Source organism: Halictus rubicundus, chromosome 2 (assembly GCF_050948215.1).
Source record: "Halictus rubicundus isolate RS-2024b chromosome 2, iyHalRubi1_principal, whole genome shotgun sequence".
NCBI classification, from domain to species: domain Eukaryota; kingdom Metazoa; phylum Arthropoda; class Insecta; order Hymenoptera; family Halictidae; genus Halictus; species Halictus rubicundus.
This window is the reverse complement of record NC_135150.1, coordinates 9,039,701-9,060,715: the sequence shown is the minus strand read 5'-3', so window position 1 is coordinate 9,060,715 and position 21,015 is coordinate 9,039,701. Positions and strand designations below refer to the sequence as shown.

Genomic DNA, 21,015 nt, shown 5'->3' with positions numbered 1-21,015 from the left:
CGTCAAAATTACAACAATGTAAATGTTAACTAATTTCAATAACGATTTCCCCGTGCGTCCATGAGGAGGAATTGCATTGCTCCAATTATTAACTAATATTACTCTCTGTAGAAAACTTTTCTTAAAGCACTCATCACTTGTTTTCCGATCGATTCGCTATCGTATGACATAGAGGCCAAAACACATGTTTTAGGTTGGTCCGTTAAACTAGTTAACAATGAAAAAGAGGAAAGGTGTGCCAAAGACGCAAGCATCTGGAAAGGAGACCAAACCAGCAGATGAAAACTCATGGCGTGCCGAATTGGAGGCAATCACCATAAACGACGACAACTGGTGGTGCATCGTAACCATGATGGTTGAAACGACTACTGAGCACTCCAGGTGCGTGTCGCTTTTCAACACTGCTGCTGAAGAGGGCAAGCGAAAAGCTATTTACAGCCTGAGCTGCCGACAAATGCTGGCCAGCGTGAAAATGTTATCAAAACCGAGCCCAGACAAATGTCCAACTATCCAGGGCGTTTGTCACTATGCTAGCAAGCTTTTAAGCGACGAAAATGTTGTAATACCAGCTTGGTTGGTGGCTCAAATCATCAAGCTTTTGATCTATCGAATCAAAGAAGAAACGATTGGTATTGTGAAAAGGATGGCTGACCTCGAACAGGAGATCGATGAAGAGTATAGGATTATGCAGACCGTGGCTGACTGGGGTATGAGTCAATTCTATTAAAACAGTGTTCGAATAGACAATGAATGAATTATAATGGATTCTAAGTTCGAAAGACATTAATAATTTTGATCTCCTTTAAAGCGTATTTTGTAATTTTTTATTTCTTTATATTGATTCTTTATGTTGAATCGTTATTTGCCACAACAATATTTTGTCATTATTTTCAGTTTAAATGTGGTGTCGACAAATTTTAATCAGTAAAATAACATGCAGAGTCACTCACGATGAAAATGTTAAGAGAATAAATAATTTTTATGAACACTAAAAAATACGAAGTAACACAAACTGAAGGGCGACATTTTATTGCGATGAACATTTCGTTGTATCACAACTGAAATCCACCTAGACTAATGATTTTTCAGTATAAGATGAATAATCATTTTTTATGGGAAATAATAAACTATATCGATTGGTGTATTAAAAAATACATGATTCCATTAAAAAAGTTGAAAGTGACCTGCACATCTCCTTTACCTCATCACCTACAGAAAAACCATCAACATAGAACTATGTCGCCCTTGAGACCATATAACTTTTGTTTGAAACAGTTTTCGATGACATAAATAATTTAAGAGATATTCCGGTGGTTCACTTCAAATGGGACACCCTGTACATCTTGGATAAATTTCTATCAGTTTGGTCTTTAAGGTTGCAACATCAACAACCATTATATTTATTATATTGTTCAAAAAACCTATTTTTTGCATTTTGATAACCAGTAATTGATTCTTATAGATTTTAAAAGTCGTTTTTTCTCCATTATCCTTAGTTCTTCTGAATTTTCTTTCTAATTGAGTTAAATTTTCAATTTGAAGAATTTTCGTGCTGTATCTATAAAAGTTATAGGAATGATTCTTACATAGCAGGATTTTACAGACTCTTCTAAATACAACGGTGTATCTTTTTATAAAATTAAAAATATTGGAACATATTTAAACAATAATTAAAGAGAGCAAAATGCTTTTAATATACTAATTCATATTTATTTAAAAATTGTTCAGATCTTGTAGATCTAATTAAGATGAACATACTATTATCAGTTGTATGATGTTTACTGTTTGCTGTTTGTACATGTTTGAAAAGTCGTTTCTAGAGGTGAGCAAAATAATAAAAATGTCTGTTCAACAACAACTTTTTTTTTAGATTTTATGTTTATTTTCGGGATACATTCCCTAGCTGCATTATGTTATTAAGGAAGTATGTTGAATTCTGAAAACTAATTTGTTTAAACTACATGTACAATTAAATTGATTCATCAATTTCATGATTCCTTATAGAAACTAATAAATTAATTAGAAATTAATAGAAATTTCCATTGTAATGTGATGTGATACTGATAATGCAACATTACTTTTTTTATATAATTATGAGGATATTAAAAAATATCTTATACATATTCCGTTGGTGGAACCTCATTATTCAAGGGTTTACTGTAACATTATTTCTTGGCCAAAACGCTGCATAAAATTTGCATCCTAAAATCGGAAATTTCACATGTAACAGTATAACACATTGAAAGTACCTTCGGAACCGTTTTAAGTCCTGCTAATTCGATTTGGAACCAATTAGGTCAACCGGGAACGAAGTCATTCAACGCAGAAAAACTGAACAATAAAGCGATCACGAGACTGCGAAAGCGTGGGGAGGAATGGCGGGATATGGTGTATGTGGACGACGCGCCCCTTAATGGTCCAAATCTCTATATAATTCTCTCAGGCTTCCACGATCCGGACCTGCCGGAGTATTTAATAAACGCCGGTGTGCCTTTAAGCTTCATAATGCGGATAAAGAGATCAAACAGAGATTTGGTTCGGCTGGCGGAGTACAGGACCATCCAAGAGTTCGAGAAAACTCGAAACATGTACCGTTTCAGTGTATATAACAGCAGCATATTCGATCTGTTCCGTTTCTGGTCGACGATCGAGACAAGAATGATGGATCCGGAAGCGCATCCGGCTCTCCTCGATGTCGCAATCCTACTTTTCCGTCCGCCGGAGTTGCCCGAGATTTTCCACGACGACGAATACGAACATCTCAAGAAGGATCTGTACGATCAGGTTTCGTATTTTATGTACGATCTCTATGATCTTTATCGACAACACAGGAATTATTTGAAGAGCATGAGGATCGAGACGGCTGTAGTCGATGACGCCGAGAGGAAATGCGCCACGGAGACTTACAAGGCGCTGTTAGACGCTGTCCCGCAGGAATGCATTTCCCTCCCGTTGATACTGTTTGCGATTCTGGCTCAAATCGATGCGAACGACAGGGGAAACCTGATCGAGGGGGCGATCATCGGAACGGATGCTCCTAACGGTCAACAAGTATGCTTCGTTTATGCTGTTTCATATTCCTAGATACAGCGGGTGCTCAAATTATTAGGACACTCGAAGTAAATGTATGATTTTTGAATCCAGTTATTTGAAATTCTTATTATTTTTGTGCATGATTCTGCACCTCGCCATGGAGGTAAAAGCTTTACTTCAGTTTTCTCTCGATATAAGACGATGGCTTGGGACGGCTTTCGTCGTATTTGGGATGAGGGTACCAGCAATATATTTCATTGGAAAAGGTTGGAATACGACATACCCACTCGTTCTGGCACTAAGCGGCATCGAGCGGACAACTTCAAAGGAAGAAGAGGGGATGAAGATTTTCTTGTTGCGAACAAAAACATCGTCGTCTTATATCGAAAGAAAACTGTACCACATGAAATATTGTCAAGCTATAGTAATGAGTCTGTACCAATCACCACAAATTCGGTATAAATAATTTTCTTGTTATTAATAACATCGAGCTATACAAAACGTAAACGTAACAGAAATATTTTGCATAATGTAGGCACCTACGTTATCCTACTGAAGTTTTTAAAGTTATGAATGTTTCTTTGTCATCCTGTAACGAAAAGTATTGATTGATGCAGTTTTGCACAATGCTTTCCATAATAAAAGTTTTTATGTTGCACGTTTGTATAACTTCATGTGAATAACAATAAAAAATTATTTATACCAAAACTGTTATTTCGAAAATTTCTATTTTGCATAAAAATCAATCAGTCTACTCATCATTGTATGTTATATATTCAAGTCAAAAAGATTCGGAAGTGTACTTCTAAAACAGTTAAACTTTTGTTTTCGGAATAGTTTGTCCTGTCAAATGAATGACAAATTGTTAATTATTGGTTCAACATACAATGCCATCCGTAGGTAGGTTATCAACTAGTCTTGCAAACTTGGTATTTAAACAACGTAGCCTTTGTCATATTCGCTGCTGTGACATTTTTTAGGGGGGTGTGGGTACCCGAGATTTCGGGTTCAGGTCGGACTTGCAAAAAAATCGGGAGCGTACACGTATCATATGAATGCTCGGGTAACCCGACATTTTCGGATAACCCGATACTTTGGGATAAACCGACATTTTCGGAAATCCCGCTTCTTTGCCTAGAAATTTTTAACTTTTTTGTATAATCCCGTAGATTTTAACGAGAAAATGCCAAAAACCCAAGTTTTAAGGTTAGGGATTGGTTAAACTTGACCTTAGCAACCCAGAAATGTTTAACTTTTTTCTTTGTAGATTTTAACGAGAATATACCAAAAGGGCGACGCCATGTTGGTCTTGAGGTTGTGTTTGTTCACGAACATCGAGAGATAGAGAGAGAGGGCCGGCTGTGAAGCTCGCTTGTCAAAAACGCTTAAAATCGCTCAACTTTAAACATGCATAACTTTTGAACCAGTGAATTCCCAACATTAAAACTTGGATTTTTTGCATTTTCTCGTCAAAATCTGCAGGATTATATAAAAAAGTTAAAAAATTCTGGGCACAGAATCGGGATTCCCGAAAATGTCTGGCACACCCTTAGTTCTAATATATCAAAGAGTATAAAATAGGTGAAGACCGACACGCAAGAGGAACTTAAAGCGACAAAAGACCATGGCACGATTGTCGAGGAAACACTACGGACACTCAACTCGAAATATAATTTGGACCAAACAGACAGTAACAGCGGCGAAAAAGAACCGATCACCCATATCGAATTAGTTCTCCGAGAAGATGCCCTGACCGAAATTACTCGTTTCTTCGACGACTGTACAAATTCGCTCGTCCTGGACCCGACCGACTTTGTCGAAAACATCTTGCGCATCTTCTGGCACCCAAAGATTATGGATTTCCACAAAGAGCACAAAATTACCAAGAAGAATCGCGACGAGTACGTCCGACATATCGATAAAATTCGTCGGCACTTGGACATCATTGCCAGCAGCGAGGAAGTCGTTCACTGTTTGCACGTTTTAATGTTTGACAAAATGATATTCGAGTCGTCTCGAGACTTGATTCGACCCGTGGATAGCAGCCTGGAAGAAGACAAAACGACAAGTTTTCTAAGTATCAATCAGCCTCCGAGTTTAACGAGACGGAGCAAGTCGGTCCCAAATTTCACGTTTAAGGACGAACGAATACAGTTCTACAGCGATGGCAACATCGAATATGGCAAAAGCTTGCCGTTTCTCGTCGATTGTGCTCCGTTGTTCATGATCATAGACCCTCGAGAGCTGTTGGTCCCTGGCTATTTGGAGGAGAATGTGTTCAGCTTGAAGTATAAGTACACGGACGGATTGAATGAGTTGAACGATGTAGAACTATTACCAAAATCGGTTTTTCTGCAACGCGTTCAACGATGTTTGTCCAAGTACGATAGCTACAGCATAGTTTATTTCGAGCCGACGGATTCCGTGCTGCTGCACTTCCACGACGAGTGGAAAGCTGATGGGGTGCACGAAGAAGAAAGAATGTGCAGTATTCGGACACCGGTGAGACTTCGTGACTTCTGCGAGCACGTTGTGCCTGAAGAACAAGATTGGATACGCCGGGAGGAAGAGATGTACAGATTGCTGACCAGCGAGTCGCTGAAAAGATTAATGAAGAGGGCGACGGAACTTAGCGATGAAAAGCTGCTATTTACCGACGAGGACTTTATCCTGCCTTGGTCCCTCAAAGCCGAGGACCTCGCCAAACGAAAAGCAGGTTCGTCGCAATTTTATTCAGTTATATCAATAGTTCTGTTCGTAATGTTCAAGCCTAAGAATCTTTATTTAAACCGAGCGTCTTTTAGACTTGTCGTATTATCAATCGGACGAGACTCTTCTAAAAATTTCGCAATATTACATAATATAGTTTTCCTTTTTTTATCTCGCTTTGTTGCATTCTTAACTCTGTTATTAGACGCGCTTTTCCTATTACTCTCCAAAACTCTACTTTCATCTAACAACAATTTCTTCTTTCCTGTCCACGTGAAATGTAATGAAAAGTATTTTTATTTTTATTTTTATATGTTCCTGCCATAAAAAGAAACAGCTTGAAAAACGATAGTTTTCTATGCATTTTGAAAATTTGAATGTGATAAAAAATAGAAATCATCGATGAATTTGATTAATTTTGGTATAAATTGTAAATGATTCATTCACATGTAGGGTATAATCACAAGTTGAAACGATATGGTCTTGAGGAAAACATGTTTGTTATCAGTATAAAATTGTCTTACGTTTTCTTTATATATTGATACAAACGAACAATACGAATATACGTTTTGTGGTTAATTAGAACGACAATTCTCTAAGGAGAATAATTAGAGAAGATAAGACGTAACTGCACTCTGCTCTAGATGAGACACTCTCTAAACGGAAATCAATATCCTCCCCTCGGCCACAGAAAGCGGGTAAAATAAAGAAAGCATAAATACAACAACAAGCTTATTCTTCCTCTGTGAAAATGTCTGTTTATCCTCTTCACGGGCGAACTTCTTAAAGTGAAAAGAAAAGATATATAATAATTCCCTGTTTGATTAAAATATTATCAGTGCTTCCAAACACTGATTTTTTTTTATCATTGAGAGATTCTGGTGTTCCCAACAAATACTAATTTTGTTTTACTTAGATTAATTTTAATTTAAAAATAAAATAAATGTATACGTATGTGCCAGTATCCCTGCAGAGGTTAAACGAAATTCTGAAAATCTTTTAAACCCACTAAATATTATTTCTAGCCTATTTTTTTGTCTCTAGATACTGTAAATCGTATCTGTTTGATGCCTTCGCTACCAGTATTTATTTCAGTAATAACCGTCATAGTTACAATATTCCATTAAATGCTCTTGTAAAATATGACAAAAGATATTGTTACAGAAAAGTTATGAATAATAGCATGTGTTAAAGAAAATCAAATTAATTTTGTGCGTATCAGTATTTTAAATTATAACACGTGTAACACAAGATTGTAGCCGCCGTAGTGTGTGATGCTGATAACGAACGTATTAATAAGAAATACCGGTAAATGTAGTAATACATTTGACCTTGGAGGTCACGGTCATGCACATGAATAAATTTGTCTTGGCATACGCTTTAATATGGTATAAAAACATTTTTAGTATTGAATGAAAAAAAACTGAAGGTTATCTTCGTTTCTCGAAAAGTATTGAAGATATCAAAAATTGATATACATTATTGCATAATTCATAGAAAACGGAAATATTTTTGCCGGTAACATTTTGTTCTAGTACTATCGTTTACGAAAGAAACGAGTGCAAATAAATCTCTGAACACCCTGTATAGTCGAAACTAAGTGAAATGAAAAATGAGTAGCCTATGAAGATTAAAAATTCTGAAAAGAATGATATGAACATTTTTTTCTAATACTGACCGTTTATGAGAAAAAGGGGGCTAATGAATTTCAGAACACCCTGTATAGTCGACACTAAGTGAAATGAAAAATGAGTGGCCTATGAAGATTAAAAATTCTGGAAAGAATTATATGAACTAAAAACATTTCTTATACAGACCCAGATTTGCTTTCGGCAATTGACGAGACCTCCGAAGAATCGGAGATGGAGAGGGGCGGGAAAAAGAAATCGGTGAAAAAGAAGAAGCTAAAAGACACGAAGTCAAATGTAGACGACGCTTCGAGTAGAATCTCGAAGAAAAGTCGGTCATATCATACCATCCAAGAAGAAGCTAGTTACGAATTCATTGGCTATGATCTAGGAAGATTGCGAGTGCACGTAAGAAATCGCAAAACTGTGTTTCTCTCGGCGGACGGTGCGCGCGTTAAGGTCGAAATGGATGATTGGCTTTACAAGAACAAGGATGTACGCATCACAGTTACTATTCAAGACTACAGCCTGTATTTGTTCCATCGAATAAACAACCCGAAAATCGCGGAGGTGTTTCATTTGACCAGCCCTCTGGGAATCGTTCTTGCCTTCGAGAAACTGTCGAAATTAGGCGGTAAGATTATTTTAATTCTTCCAAAATAGACATTTCTAATCTCAGAATGTATGACATGTTTATAAGTAGATAAAGTACTTCTATCAATTCTCGTGTGAAAGTAACTTTTACCAAATAGAAATTTGTGAATAATATAAATTTTCTAAATACAGTAATGTTGTAATACTAAGTGCTGCAATATTAGGTGTACAAATTAAAATCGTGGCCTTGCTTTCATTTCGTTGTTCATTTCCAAACGATCAAAACATATTCGAGTCTTGAAAATAATCTCCACCATACAGTTACGCCATTTTACAGGTGACTGATGTACCTAGTAACAAGTTTGGATATAAAACGAAGTTACAGATGATTGATTGCGAGAGCCACGAATTAATTTGTATATGTATAAAAGTTACAAGGATCAACCATTCTTCCATACGTTCTTCAGGGTGAACATTTACTTATCCTTGGGTTGGCATATTATAAAATGTTCGATTTCTTTCTGTTTATGCTGTAAGAACTGATTGTACTCATATTCTGTTTAAAATGTGAAATTATAACTGAAATCCGATTTGTTAATTTTGAGTACAAAACGAAAAATACATTGCAGTAATTAAATATAGCAGTAAACTTTATAGAATCACCGCTAACAAAAGAAGAACTACGAGTACTGTTTTCATAGTATTTTGATCTTTCGTAGAAGTTGGCACAAAATATTTTTGCAGGTAGACTAGAAGAAATCATTATCTTGTAATTCATTAAATTCTGCAGCGTACGTAGGTACAATGTTTTGAAGATTTTCTGTGTGGTACTTTAATAATGGCAGTTATTCATAAAATTTATGAAATCTTAAGGAGAATAAAACATTTCAGTAATAATTTGATATCAGTGTAAAATTTTCCGAAATTTCAACATTAACTACATTTTTTTTTCATGACGTCGTATGTTTCCTTTTTTTTTGGTATAATACAGTGGATGCTTTTAACCATCTGTAATAAAAAGTCATTTAATGTTAAATAAGAAAGAAAATAAGAGTTAGTAACTCTGCATTAGTTAGGCTAAAAATACAGTCAGTCTCACAATTGATGGCACACATTTTAAATCCGAATAACTTTTTTACAAATGGACCAAACGACTTCAGTTTTTCTGCCAAGCTAGATGGATTAGTTTACTAGATAATATATATTGAAAATTTTGGAAAAATTGCGTGTAGTCAGAATTATCAAAAAAATTGTGAAAGTTGCATTTTTCAATTATGAGACTGGCTGTATATATATTATTACTCATTTAAGGTTTCGCACACACTATTTTTTATCTGGGTCCATATTTACCCAGAGACACACGTTTGCGTTGTAATGAAAGGATCAACATTGATTAATCAAAGGTGTCAAAAGATGATTCTTCATTCTAAATCTTATGTAGGATCAATAATATGTGAAAGAAAACTGATATGTAAGAATTCGAATGGATCTAGCCATAGCTACCATAAAATGGCAACTAACACTTTGCAGGGTTAACTTACTTACATTTCTTATAGAAAATGATATAATTTTTTAGATTATATCGAATCTGTTGAAGCATAGAAAAGCTATAGGCATTGGAAGATTTAAAAATTTTTAAATTTTGCGCTTGCGATTTATTTAATTCGTAATATCTCGCAATTTTTGCCATTTTTAATCATGTATGGCTCAATAACAACCTTAATAAAATGATAAAAGAGATAAAGAAGTTAAAAATCGTGACCTTTATTTTTATCTTCACAATTTCGACCAAAAGTAATTTTTAAATAAGTTTTTACACATTAAAGTAAACTAATAAACTAGTAAACAAAAAGTCAAGTCATTTGGTCAATTTTTAAAAAGTCATTTGTTTTTAAAGGGTATCCGAACGCTTTTGTCGCCTACTGTACACAAATACTTAATACGGGATTAGTAAACAAAACGAAGTATCCAAAACTATTTTTAAGACAATTCGAAAAATACTTTATGCCGATTCGTGATCTCGAGTCTTTCTACCAAGTAATCCTCTCCTATTTCGTGTTCAGATACAGAGAGTCCTAGCTTCACGAGTAATTGGTCAAACAGAGGATTCGATTTCAGAGGTTCATGGCCGTCAGGATTGCTAATAGAACCGGTCATCGGAGACAGCGAAGAGAATCCATTCTACATCCGCCAATCCTACATTAGGAATAGTTGCAGTAGCGCTACAGGGATCCGCGAAGTTTGTCGAAAGTTCCTCAGGAACGGAACTGTTTTAAAGTACCTCGATGACGGCAGGGTTATCGTTCTTCGTCCAAACGGAGACATTGTAACTTGTATAGCTTTCGAACAGCTTCAAGACAACGAAAACAAGAAGACTGACGACGAAATAAGCTTCGAGAATGGTATCCACAATGAATTCTTTTATTTGATCCTTTTTGTTCCCCGCGTTCAATTGGTATTTCATTATTGCTTGCAAATTTCAATTATTCACATTTTCGAAAGTATTGACCCCTCGGTAATAACACGTGTCATAGAACACTACGTGAGTGTACGCTCATGTACCAATGCTAGGGATTCGCAATATTAAAATTAAAATATCTTTCAAAGTAATAGTTTCTCGACATAAATAGGTTAACCAGAGACCATGACTGTTATAACCAAAAAGAAAAACAAATAAGGGTTACAAATAAGGATTATAAGTAACCGAAGAGTTTTTCTCTTGTTGGCAAGTGTTATCGTTGAGAGAAATTCATTTCGATCTCTTATAACAGTTATCGATAAGAGAAATTTATTGGATAAATCCTCCTCGAAACAGAAAAAGTTTTGCGTGAGACATTTTTTCAAATAACGAATAGTTCTGGAGATAATTGCATTTATTGATTAAAATGAAACACTCTGCATATCTTGTATACAAACGTCGCTGTCAAACGCTGTTCAGATAACGGAACGGTCGGGTAATGGAGGTTCGGATACGGGAGGCTCTACTGTATTAAATTGAACTGTGAGATTTGCGGCACTCGATCTTCGCCATCGATAATTTTGTTTAAGTTACCAGTACATGACATTCGACGAGCGTTTTAGCATGTTCCAGGTCTCGGGAATGACTTGAAAACAGGAATAAAGTGTGAAATGAACGTTCTCGAGGCCGCAAATATTTGTAAATTAAAACGGACCGATTACAAGTGTGCGCGTTCCGTTTTTAAAGGTGACAGACCAGCCAAAGGACCGAGCCTTCCGGGGAAAAGAAAAAGGAGACCGTCGACTTCTTTCAAGTCTCGATTGACTGAAGTGGACCAGGGGGATTCTGCGTGGCGGATTTCAAGGACGGTGAATCAAGTGATCGTTAAATTTCATTTTGGCCGGTCCACCAGAACGATCTGATCCAATAAGTAAAGAATCCAGGCTTTACGAGCACTTAACACGTCCACGTTTGATCGTTCATATTCCCCCGAGTCACTTGAACATCTCCGGGAAACTTAAAACCTCCTCCGTTTCCCTCAGTGCATTTGAGTTCGTCCTCCGAAACTTTATCGAAGCCAATGCTAACACTAACTGTTAGCACTCTTCTTCTGTCTTCACTAACATTCTTCGAGCTTGTATATTCAATTTTATTTACCAAAGAATCTTCTTATTTTGTCGAATTCGAAGAACCAGTCGTTTCCATATTTGCTTGTCAATAGCGGACAAAAGAAAGTTTAAATAGTAATGCACACGATGATCACCACAATTTTTACAAACTGAAATTTTATTTTAAAGCGACAATGAATTTCCTATAAACAGCTGCATTTTATCAAAGAATGGAACCGTGAAAACTGTAATAGGGGATAGAAAATTGGTAGTGTCTCTAAAACAGTGAAACGAGTAAACAATCTTGGTGGACAAAAGTATTGTTTAATTCTACATTTTTGTGATTACAATTTTGATATTCAAACATTCTGTTAGTTCTATTACTTTGTTGCTGTCTATTACAGTTTATAGCCTGTTTGGTACACAATTTTATTCCGATATAAGGCAATGGCTCGGTACTGGCTTTCGTCGTATTTCGAATGGTGGTACCTATTCGGCTTGACTTCGTTCTTGAGACGTTGCTCGTCGTCTTACATCGAAATAAAACTCCATGCCGTACGATTATCATCACGATTACAATAATTAGAACTTCTTTGTCTGTAATAATTTCACAGACGAGCAAAGAAAATTTATATTGTATGCAGAAATATCCTAGAGAAATGATACTATGAAAATAGAGGCTATGGGCTCTAAAATGTGTCCAAATTTATTATTATACTGTTTTTTTTTTTAAACGAAATTATCATAGTTCAAATATCATAAATTTCGCGATAATCGGAAATTTAGTGTTCAAATACATTTAGGATCCACAATACTTCACTTAGGAAAATATTTTGTAGTGAAATTTTTATGGAAAGAAATGTTAGCCTCGGGACTGTTTTCATGGAACGGGAAGTTCCGCGAAATCAATTTACTTAGAACGTTTACTAAAAAAGCTTTTATAGAGAAAACACAAACAACCCTCAAGCACAGAACTATTTGCAATAAATAAATAACGTATTCAGAATATCGATTTAACTGTAATAATAATTTGACATTGTACCAGTACTATTCACTGAACAGTATTCAGTATTTGTAGCAATGATTGAGGATTCTTCTAACATTGATGAACAAAATATGTGTTCCTCTTGTAGAAATACAGTCAGGGACAAAAGTGAGTAGGTACACTTTAAAAACCAAAAACTTTTTTAAAACTTGGACCAAACAGCTCTAGTTTTTCCGAGCTGTTAAAAAGACTCGGTGACCCAACGATACCAACTAATGTTTACAATTTGGTGAATATTTCCTGTACGCGATCCATGTTTATTTAAATTATTGTAAAAGGAAGTTGATTTTGCGAAATTCAACTTTGGCGAGTTAGAAGACTAGTGAAGTTTTTGCATCGGAATTTTACCTTTATATATATTAATAATCTTTCTTGCTTTTCTAGTTCACACGACTGAAGGCAGTTTTTGACATAGGATGTCTGTAAAATGTTCTGATTAACTCTCGGACTCCTGCGAGTTCTAGGTCTATGCTGAAGTCATTTCTGACCCACGCCACAGTGGTCCCAATCCACGAATTATCGACGGGTCTATTCATACTTGCCGGGACCGTATGATTCTGCGGCCGGGAACTAGGCCTAATGACATGAAGGGTGGAAAAAATTTAGGTGGAAAAAATACTAAAATCATTTTGTCTCCATCATTGGTAGACCCGAGACCTTGCTTTGTTTGGTCTACCAACAGTCCAGTTTCATCTCTAAATCTTTTTATTATGTGATCTTTTCTCTTTTTCAGTAGATTTTTCTCCTCTTCACCACTGACTTGCCATTGCTTTATATCCAATCGATAGGACACATGAAGAGGCATTCGAAAAACCTTATCCATGCGTGAGGGTTGATAGACCAAATATGATTGCTCCATTTTTTCCTGATTTAGTTTTCACACTGGTAACATTTCTGTGACGATGTTCAAATGACTTGAATTTTTTTTACGTTAGACCGACCAGTTTGCTAGACAATGAGTAAACAAAAATTTCTTTAGATTGCAATTGGTTGGTATGATAAAAGAATGACAAAGTGATAATTTTTCAACTTTTTTATCTGAGCCTACAACAATAAGAAAGAAATAAGAAATGATTTAAGAAATGTGTTTTGCAGATAACGGTAACTTACATGCATACTGAAAATTTCATTGAAATCGGTTAACGTTGTAATGAGCTACAAACGTTTAAAACGTTTCACCGTTAATCGAAAGTCAATCATTATAAATAAGTAATCATGACAAATCTTGACATTGGCTCCTTGAATTTTGACAGTAGTTGGCTAAAGATTATCAATCTGCTTTTGAATTATTTCCTTTCGACAATACCTAGTTGAACCTGGTCGAGGATTTTTCCACAAAATTACCGATTCTCCGTTTGGATCTGTTAGGAAGCTTCTAATTTGGATAAGTACAAATGCGGACATGGAAAGATGTGATTCATATACATTCAGAATTTATAAATTTTTGTTTATATTGGCTTTGGTTGGAGCTGCAATCGAAACCCCATTTGTATATAATTTCTGAAGAAGCAGCGTCCATAGAGTGCGATCGATAAATTTGTTCGTTGCTTTGAACTATTTTTCAACAGTTTTGTAAGCAATTGTAAGTCAACACAAGCTGAGGTCTCCGTTATTTTGTACGATTCCTTCCCTGGGCAGCATTCCGTCTTAGCTTTTAGTATCAATTTTTAAGAAGGAAATATATTAAAACCTTTTCTTAAACACGCTAATCGAAGTGTCGTACATGAATGTTTTGATAACTTCAAATCTAGAAGTAATGCCAGATCTTTATTGGATGAAAATCCTTTGGTCTGATTTTCAGAATATTGCAACCTTTTCTTCATTATAGCTGCTTCTGTTGGAGATTGCACTATGCGACCAACAATTTTAACTGCTGCTCGTTGTCCTGGGAGATGCAAAGATAATTGAGTATCTTCCACTAGCGATGCAACCTTAAAACGTTGAGATTTTGCACATAAATCTTCAAATCTTTTTCGTGGTCTTCCTGAGGGAACGATGACGGATCTGTCTGATTCTAATTTAGTTTCCAATAAAGTGAAGGTTCTGGGGCATTGGGTCCAATAACGTTTCTCGAATGTTACTCCTACTTAAAAATAGTTTCTATTAGTAACATTTAGTAACTTGGGTTCTGCACTCCACAAAACGTGAAATAGCTTGCAAAAGAAACGAATACCATGTATTGAAGATGTTCCGAAGTAGAAGTAATAATATGAATCACGAAATTGAAATAAAGTAGTTTTATATTTACCTTCAACTGCGGAATTCATATTATTATGAATATAAAAGTATTTATAATGCCAGATAATCAGAACACACGTTTTCATATACACTACTTTGCAACAAGCGATCGAGAAATGTAAAACAATTATACGATGCGACGCAATATTTGCTTTCGCCATTTGTTTCATGGTTGATGAAACTGATACCAGAAGTCACGTTGCCTCTATGTGGGATGAACAATACATAAAAAATTCACTGATACGTGTGTTTTGTTACCTTTAATTTTGAACTTTTTTCCTCCTAATTCATCGATTGGGACTATTGTGTCACGCCGATATTTCACTACGATTTCTTTTCGATATAAAACGATGGCTCGGGAGCGGCTTTTGTCGTATTTCGGATGAAGAAGAAGCAGAGGGAATAGCGATTTTCTTATTTGGAAATGAAAAGCGTTATCTTATGTCGGAATAAAATTGTACATATTGACGGTCGCTCGCTTATCCCCACGACAGGTCACGAATGTCTTCGGCATAGCATACGGAAGGCTAAACCATGAGAACCTTGTACAACATCTACTTTTACATACAGCCAGTAGTTTCATGTTCCTTAATGGTTAATAAATCTAGCCATAAAGATATCTCTACTTTTACATACAGCCAGCAGTTTTATGTTCCTTACACGTTAATAAATCTAGCCACAAACATGAAAATTGAAATGTTCGTTAGTAAAATATTCTGAAAATACGCGTGAATTTTCAATCTTAAAAACATGAAAATATCGACAAATGTATTGAGATGAATTTTGTTTGCAGATGAATTTGCTAACTGCGGCTTCCAAAATGCAATAATTCAATTATTTTGCATAATGTGGGACAATTACGTCTGAACTTCATTTTGCATCATTAAGAACTTGATGCATTGACGGAAATTCTGTTATGTTTAAGTGATTCACATAAACACACGATAAACCACTAGTAATTTAATGTTATCCTGGATACGCGGATAAGGATTAATCATTTTTGTTTAAATTATATTCAGTTTTTACATCCTGGAGATCAAGAGCATAATTCACAGTGGATCCGAAAAATATTTGAACACCAAGTTACATACTTATTTGCGAAAAACCGTCGATATTTAAATTCTGATAATTTTGTTTGAAAAAAATAATAGTACAACAATGAATTTAATCGCATTTTAAAGCTTGAGACTTCTACATTCACAGTTTACTATTCATTTTTACCTAAGATCGTTTTTCATGATGTAATGGGTGGAAAACTGAGGCGATGATTCCCCTCGAAAATGCAATTAATAAAACATCTCTAGGAACATTAAACAATTTTTTTCGCAGATGAATCCACGATTTCTTTGAAGATTGAAGTATCCCCTTTGCACCGACATACAAAAACTTTATGTACGATTTTTTGGAGCCGTGTTATTAAGCTTTGAATGGTGAATGGTTTGAAAGGTGTACTGCCAAATTTACAGTTTATACGACTGAACTTAAAAAAAAAAATAGTTCAACCATTTTTAAGAGCTCGTTGCAAAACAGAGGCTTCAATTTTTAAATCTGTGGAGGATTCAACTACGGAAAAGAAAGGGCCTAGCAGGATAAGAATGATTATTATCCCTCCGTAATCCGTATTATCCCTACATTATAATACTGTAATTTAATTTATTTTTCAATATTTAACTATGTTCCGCCAATCCGATCATCTTGAAACTTTTCTATATATGAGATAGGTAACAGAACATTGTTCTTGAATTTTTTGGAAGTGTTCACTCTAAGGGTTGCATGCAACCCCCATCCCTAAAAAATTAAATAATTTTTTCTACCCTTAATAATTTGATCACAATTGTGAAAAAATATATGATATGAAGGAGGTAAATTCGAATATTTTCGTTTTTCTTCCATCTGAATATCTTAATTAACAACCGAGAAAAAAAATGATACAGTTAAGGGTATTTACCCTTATATTATCCTTAAATGAAGGGTTAGCGACTTAAAATTTTGGGTGATTATCTTTCAACCTAAAACCATTGTTTTTCACACAATACCAATAAAAATTGTGGCCGGGGCCGCTGGACCCTTCTTATCCTGCTAGACCCTTTCCAATATTTTTACAGAGGTGCTAATTGATAACATTTTTCAGTACGCTACGTTATGCGAAAATATGGTATTCGAAAATGATCAATGTTCTTCGAAAAGAGAAGCTTCAAGCTTTAAAGTGAGACCGAATTCATTTCTGTACTAATGTTTTCCCACGAAATTACTGCAGGTTAAATATGATCAATTTTTCCTGAATCGTGTTCAAACACTTTATAGACCCACTGTATACTTATTTACAAAACTAATTTCTCCAGCGTAGAAATGTTTTGTAATGTGTAATATTGTGTTCACAGTTCGACTGTTAATCATTTTCTAACGCTGAAGAAAAGGAAACAAGTATGAGTTTTTCTTGACAATGAAAGCCGACTTTTTCCAAATGCATCAATTTTTATGGAATTTGACAGTGAACGTGTTAAGGTCAGAAATTGGGCAAAATTTTTATCTACACCAAAAAATTTCGAGAAACGAGTGCAACTTAGTGCAAAGTTTCTGTCAACCATTTATTAAATTGAGTGAGGTATTTACACTATACAATTCTATCAAATTTCAATGGGAACGACATGTTTGGGATGTAGATAAATTTAATCATTGTTTCTACTATATATTCATCATTAGAATCTGATAAATACAAATTGAAGTAAACATGTAAATTTTTCTAAATCTTATCTCGAATCTTGTCTTCAACCTCATTTATACAAACTATAAAAAGTCCATTCTTCCTCCTTGAATAAGTTAAGTAATTCGAAAAAAATTCGAAAAAAGTTGTTTGCTATTGAAATAGAAAGCCTTATGAAAGCTCATTTTATTTATCAACTCAATTTACTAATACTTCGTGTTTTCGTTTATAGAAAGTAAAAGTTTTACATCGTAAATGAAATGATTCGTAAAAATATATCGAGTATAGACTGTATTCATAAAAATTATGAAGAACATCATGCAGCTTAGAATATTACAAAACATACATCTTGTGTGCTTTTGATGCTACACAACAATTAATTTATTCAAAACTAAAATATCCATAATATCATGTTCTATAAATATTGTAAATGGATTATAAGTACACATAATGTGCATCTATTTTGCTTTTCGCAAAGAGTCAAAGACAGATTTTATCGATCGTTTCTAATCGTCACACCTTTGATTGGCCGCCATTATACGATGAACTACCCGCATAGTAGAACCCACCGACACTGATTTAAAACAAATTTTTATACGATATGAATAAAATTTTGCCTGGTTCTGATTTTTTCCAATTTCTGGGTAGTTATATGATCAGAAATCTCGTCTTAAAATCCCTGAAAAAAAGTTTACATTCGGTCGTTCACTTGTAAAAGACGCTTCTTTTAACAAGTTTTCGATAATGAAACCGTTAAGTATGAATTTATGAAAAATGCACGATATTTAGTCAATATTTTAAAGAATATATAAACGAAATGCATCTTGAAAAATTTATTTTTCAAAAAGAGACAATTCTTCAAGAGACCACTTAAACCATTTAAATTAGGAAAAACAATGACTTTGATCTCGGCTGCAGATCATGTTTCAAGAAAAAGGATTGTTATTTTATGAATAAACATATCACTAGTTCTGTATTCAAACCACTTCTGAACATTTTTAATAAAAATGGTAATACTTGGATAAAAATTGAATACGCGAATGATGCAACAAAAATGGCTGTTCTCTAATGGTTTCACCGAATTCTTTCACTCACAATCATAGCGTTTTAGCATTAACCATGATACTAGACATTCTCTATGACGTTTTCCAAATTTTTATCTATGAAAATGTATTAAAGTGAAAATCTATTTTTGGCCGAGTATAATCTGTTAAACTGGAGACAGTAATTACAGGGTACGCCAAAATAACACAGTTAAAATTGCAGATATTCTAACATGAATCTATTGTAGATCAGTTAGTATTGCCTCGAAAGTTGAAGATTACATTTATTTATACGATGTATAAATTAATTCTCTAACACTGAACTAGCAGTTGCATGTATTTAAATTTCCCGCAAAGTGTGGGACTGTGTAATACCAACTTATTAGAACAGTAGAGTTTGAAATTCAAGTGATCTAACCTGAAAAAATTCACTGTATGTTTGGAGAGTACAAGGTCGACTGATAAGACACATACTAGGCGCTAGTTGCTTTTTAATGAGCACTCTAAGTGAAAAAGATGCTAGTGAGGCCAAAATAATGATTTGTACGACATTAGAGCACATGCCAAAAATGGTTTCAGAGATTGCAAGATGGAAATTACAATTTTTAAGGATGATGAACATTTAGCGTTAGAACAGTTCAAACAGGTAACAAAGAATTGTAACTACTAGAAGAGACGTGAAATGTTAAAGAAACGATCACTAACAAAAAAGAACGAATACAGAGGCAATACTATACTTTTTATTCATTTCCTTAGATGTCTTACGGTTTTGTTGCGCGGTGTGCAGGGTGTCCGAAAACTGTTGTACTGCTTTGAAAGAGTAGATTCCGAATGTCATGTGAAGTAACTTTTTCCTTTGCGAAAATGTTCTCCGCGGCTTTGTCAAGAAGTTATTGACGAAAAACACGGACCAATCAGAGCGTGGTTACAGCGGACAGATTCCGGCTCGGCCAATACCAACACCACGCTCAATGGAACTCCGTCTGCTGTAGCCGCGCTCCGATTCGTCCATGTTTTTCGATAATAACTCCTCAACAAAGCCGCAGAGAACATTTTTGCAAAGGAAAAGGTTACTTGAAATGACCTTAGCCATCATTCCTCTTAAGGACGTCCAACATTTTGGGACATCCTGTATAATGGAAATTACACGAAGTATGGCTAAATGCAGTGGCATAAAGTGAATTCGATGTGCGAAAAGGTGAACATGATCTGTAAAAAGTTGTATTTGCAGCGCAAAATCTATGTTATTCGGTTAGTTACTTTGATTTGTCGTTTCATAGCAAAGTGAACTGAAGGCTACGCGATTGTAATTTTGGCGCGCCCTGTATGTTTTCTTATTACGGATTTGTTCAATATCCTATTTCCTTAGGACCGTGACAGTGTTCAGCCGATGACAGACGCCACGGTGAGGGTGTCGCGATACACAGTAGTGAATTACAATGGTCGGCAGTACGAGGTGCTCGACGACTTGGTCGTAAGCGAAGACCATCGATTACTCGTGAGGACAGCGTCCGACTACGAGGTCGACGAGAAATTCACGCGTCGCGGCGACGGTACCGACATGTTGCTGAATTCCAATGGAGAGTTGATTGTCGGATTCCCCGGTAGGTCTCTCAGCATTCCCACCATTTTGTGGAACGAATTCTAATTCCTTCGACCCATTCTACTCGTCCCAGTCACATCAAAATTTCATAAGGTTTTACGAAGCGAATATTAATGTTCTCAAACTATAGTTGTCGACGCGTCGCGCCCCGTCGAAGTGACGAACACGGTTCATATACACGTTCATGCGCGCTTATAAAATCGCTTATAATTATTCAAACGACAAAGTGTTTGCATTCTGCCACGCTTTTGAAATGCAAATATAAAGGTTTCCTGTTATGTTCAACATGGTCGATTCCTTGTTAAAATAATTTCCACTATTTTTATTGTACAGTCGAACCACTTGGAAATTCAAATTTTGAGGGAAGAAATAAATTCAACGTATCGAGATTTTTTAGTAAAAGAAGTTTAATCGACGAAAATTAGACTTACAGAAACTCTATGCGACAGTTAATAATTTTGCAATTACAATGCCGTAAAGAAAGAAAAATTACATTTTTTAACGTGAATTATTTATTGCATAAATATATAACCGTAATTATGAGACAGATGTGATCATGTGTAGCCTAATTTGGACCAACACCTTGATTGAACCACCATGTCTTTGGGAATGAAAAATATTTCAGGAGTTAATAATAGTACTAATCGATTAGAAATTATGAACAGAATCATTTAGATTTAATTTATTTAGAATCTGGTTTATTTATGTACACATCTTTAACAAGAAAAATACTTACAGCATTACCCCGTAGTGGTGCTAATTAACTAAAAACAAAAAAGCGTTTAAAGTATTCGTTTATGTATCTAGGTCCATTTATTAAGATTATATTTGTTATTAGTAAATGAAAATTT

At 35.1% G+C, this 21,015-nt stretch overlaps 1 protein-coding gene across 1 annotated transcript in view; it reads left to right on the top strand.

Annotated features, from left to right (window-relative positions):
- The first annotated feature begins 217 nt into the window (after window positions 1-217).
- Window positions 218-21,015, top strand: part of LOC143362346 (sperm-associated antigen 17) — a 40,203-nt gene continuing 19,405 nt past the window's right edge. The window contains exons 1-6 of the mRNA XM_076802409.1: window positions 218-707; window positions 2,297-3,051; window positions 4,615-5,749; window positions 7,558-8,004; window positions 10,028-10,419; window positions 19,931-20,165. Of these exons, the coding sequence (XP_076658524.1) occupies window positions 218-707; window positions 2,297-3,051; window positions 4,615-5,749; window positions 7,558-8,004; window positions 10,028-10,419; window positions 19,931-20,165 (3,454 nt within the window). The remainder of the gene's footprint in view (window positions 708-2,296; window positions 3,052-4,614; window positions 5,750-7,557; window positions 8,005-10,027; window positions 10,420-19,930; window positions 20,166-21,015) is intronic.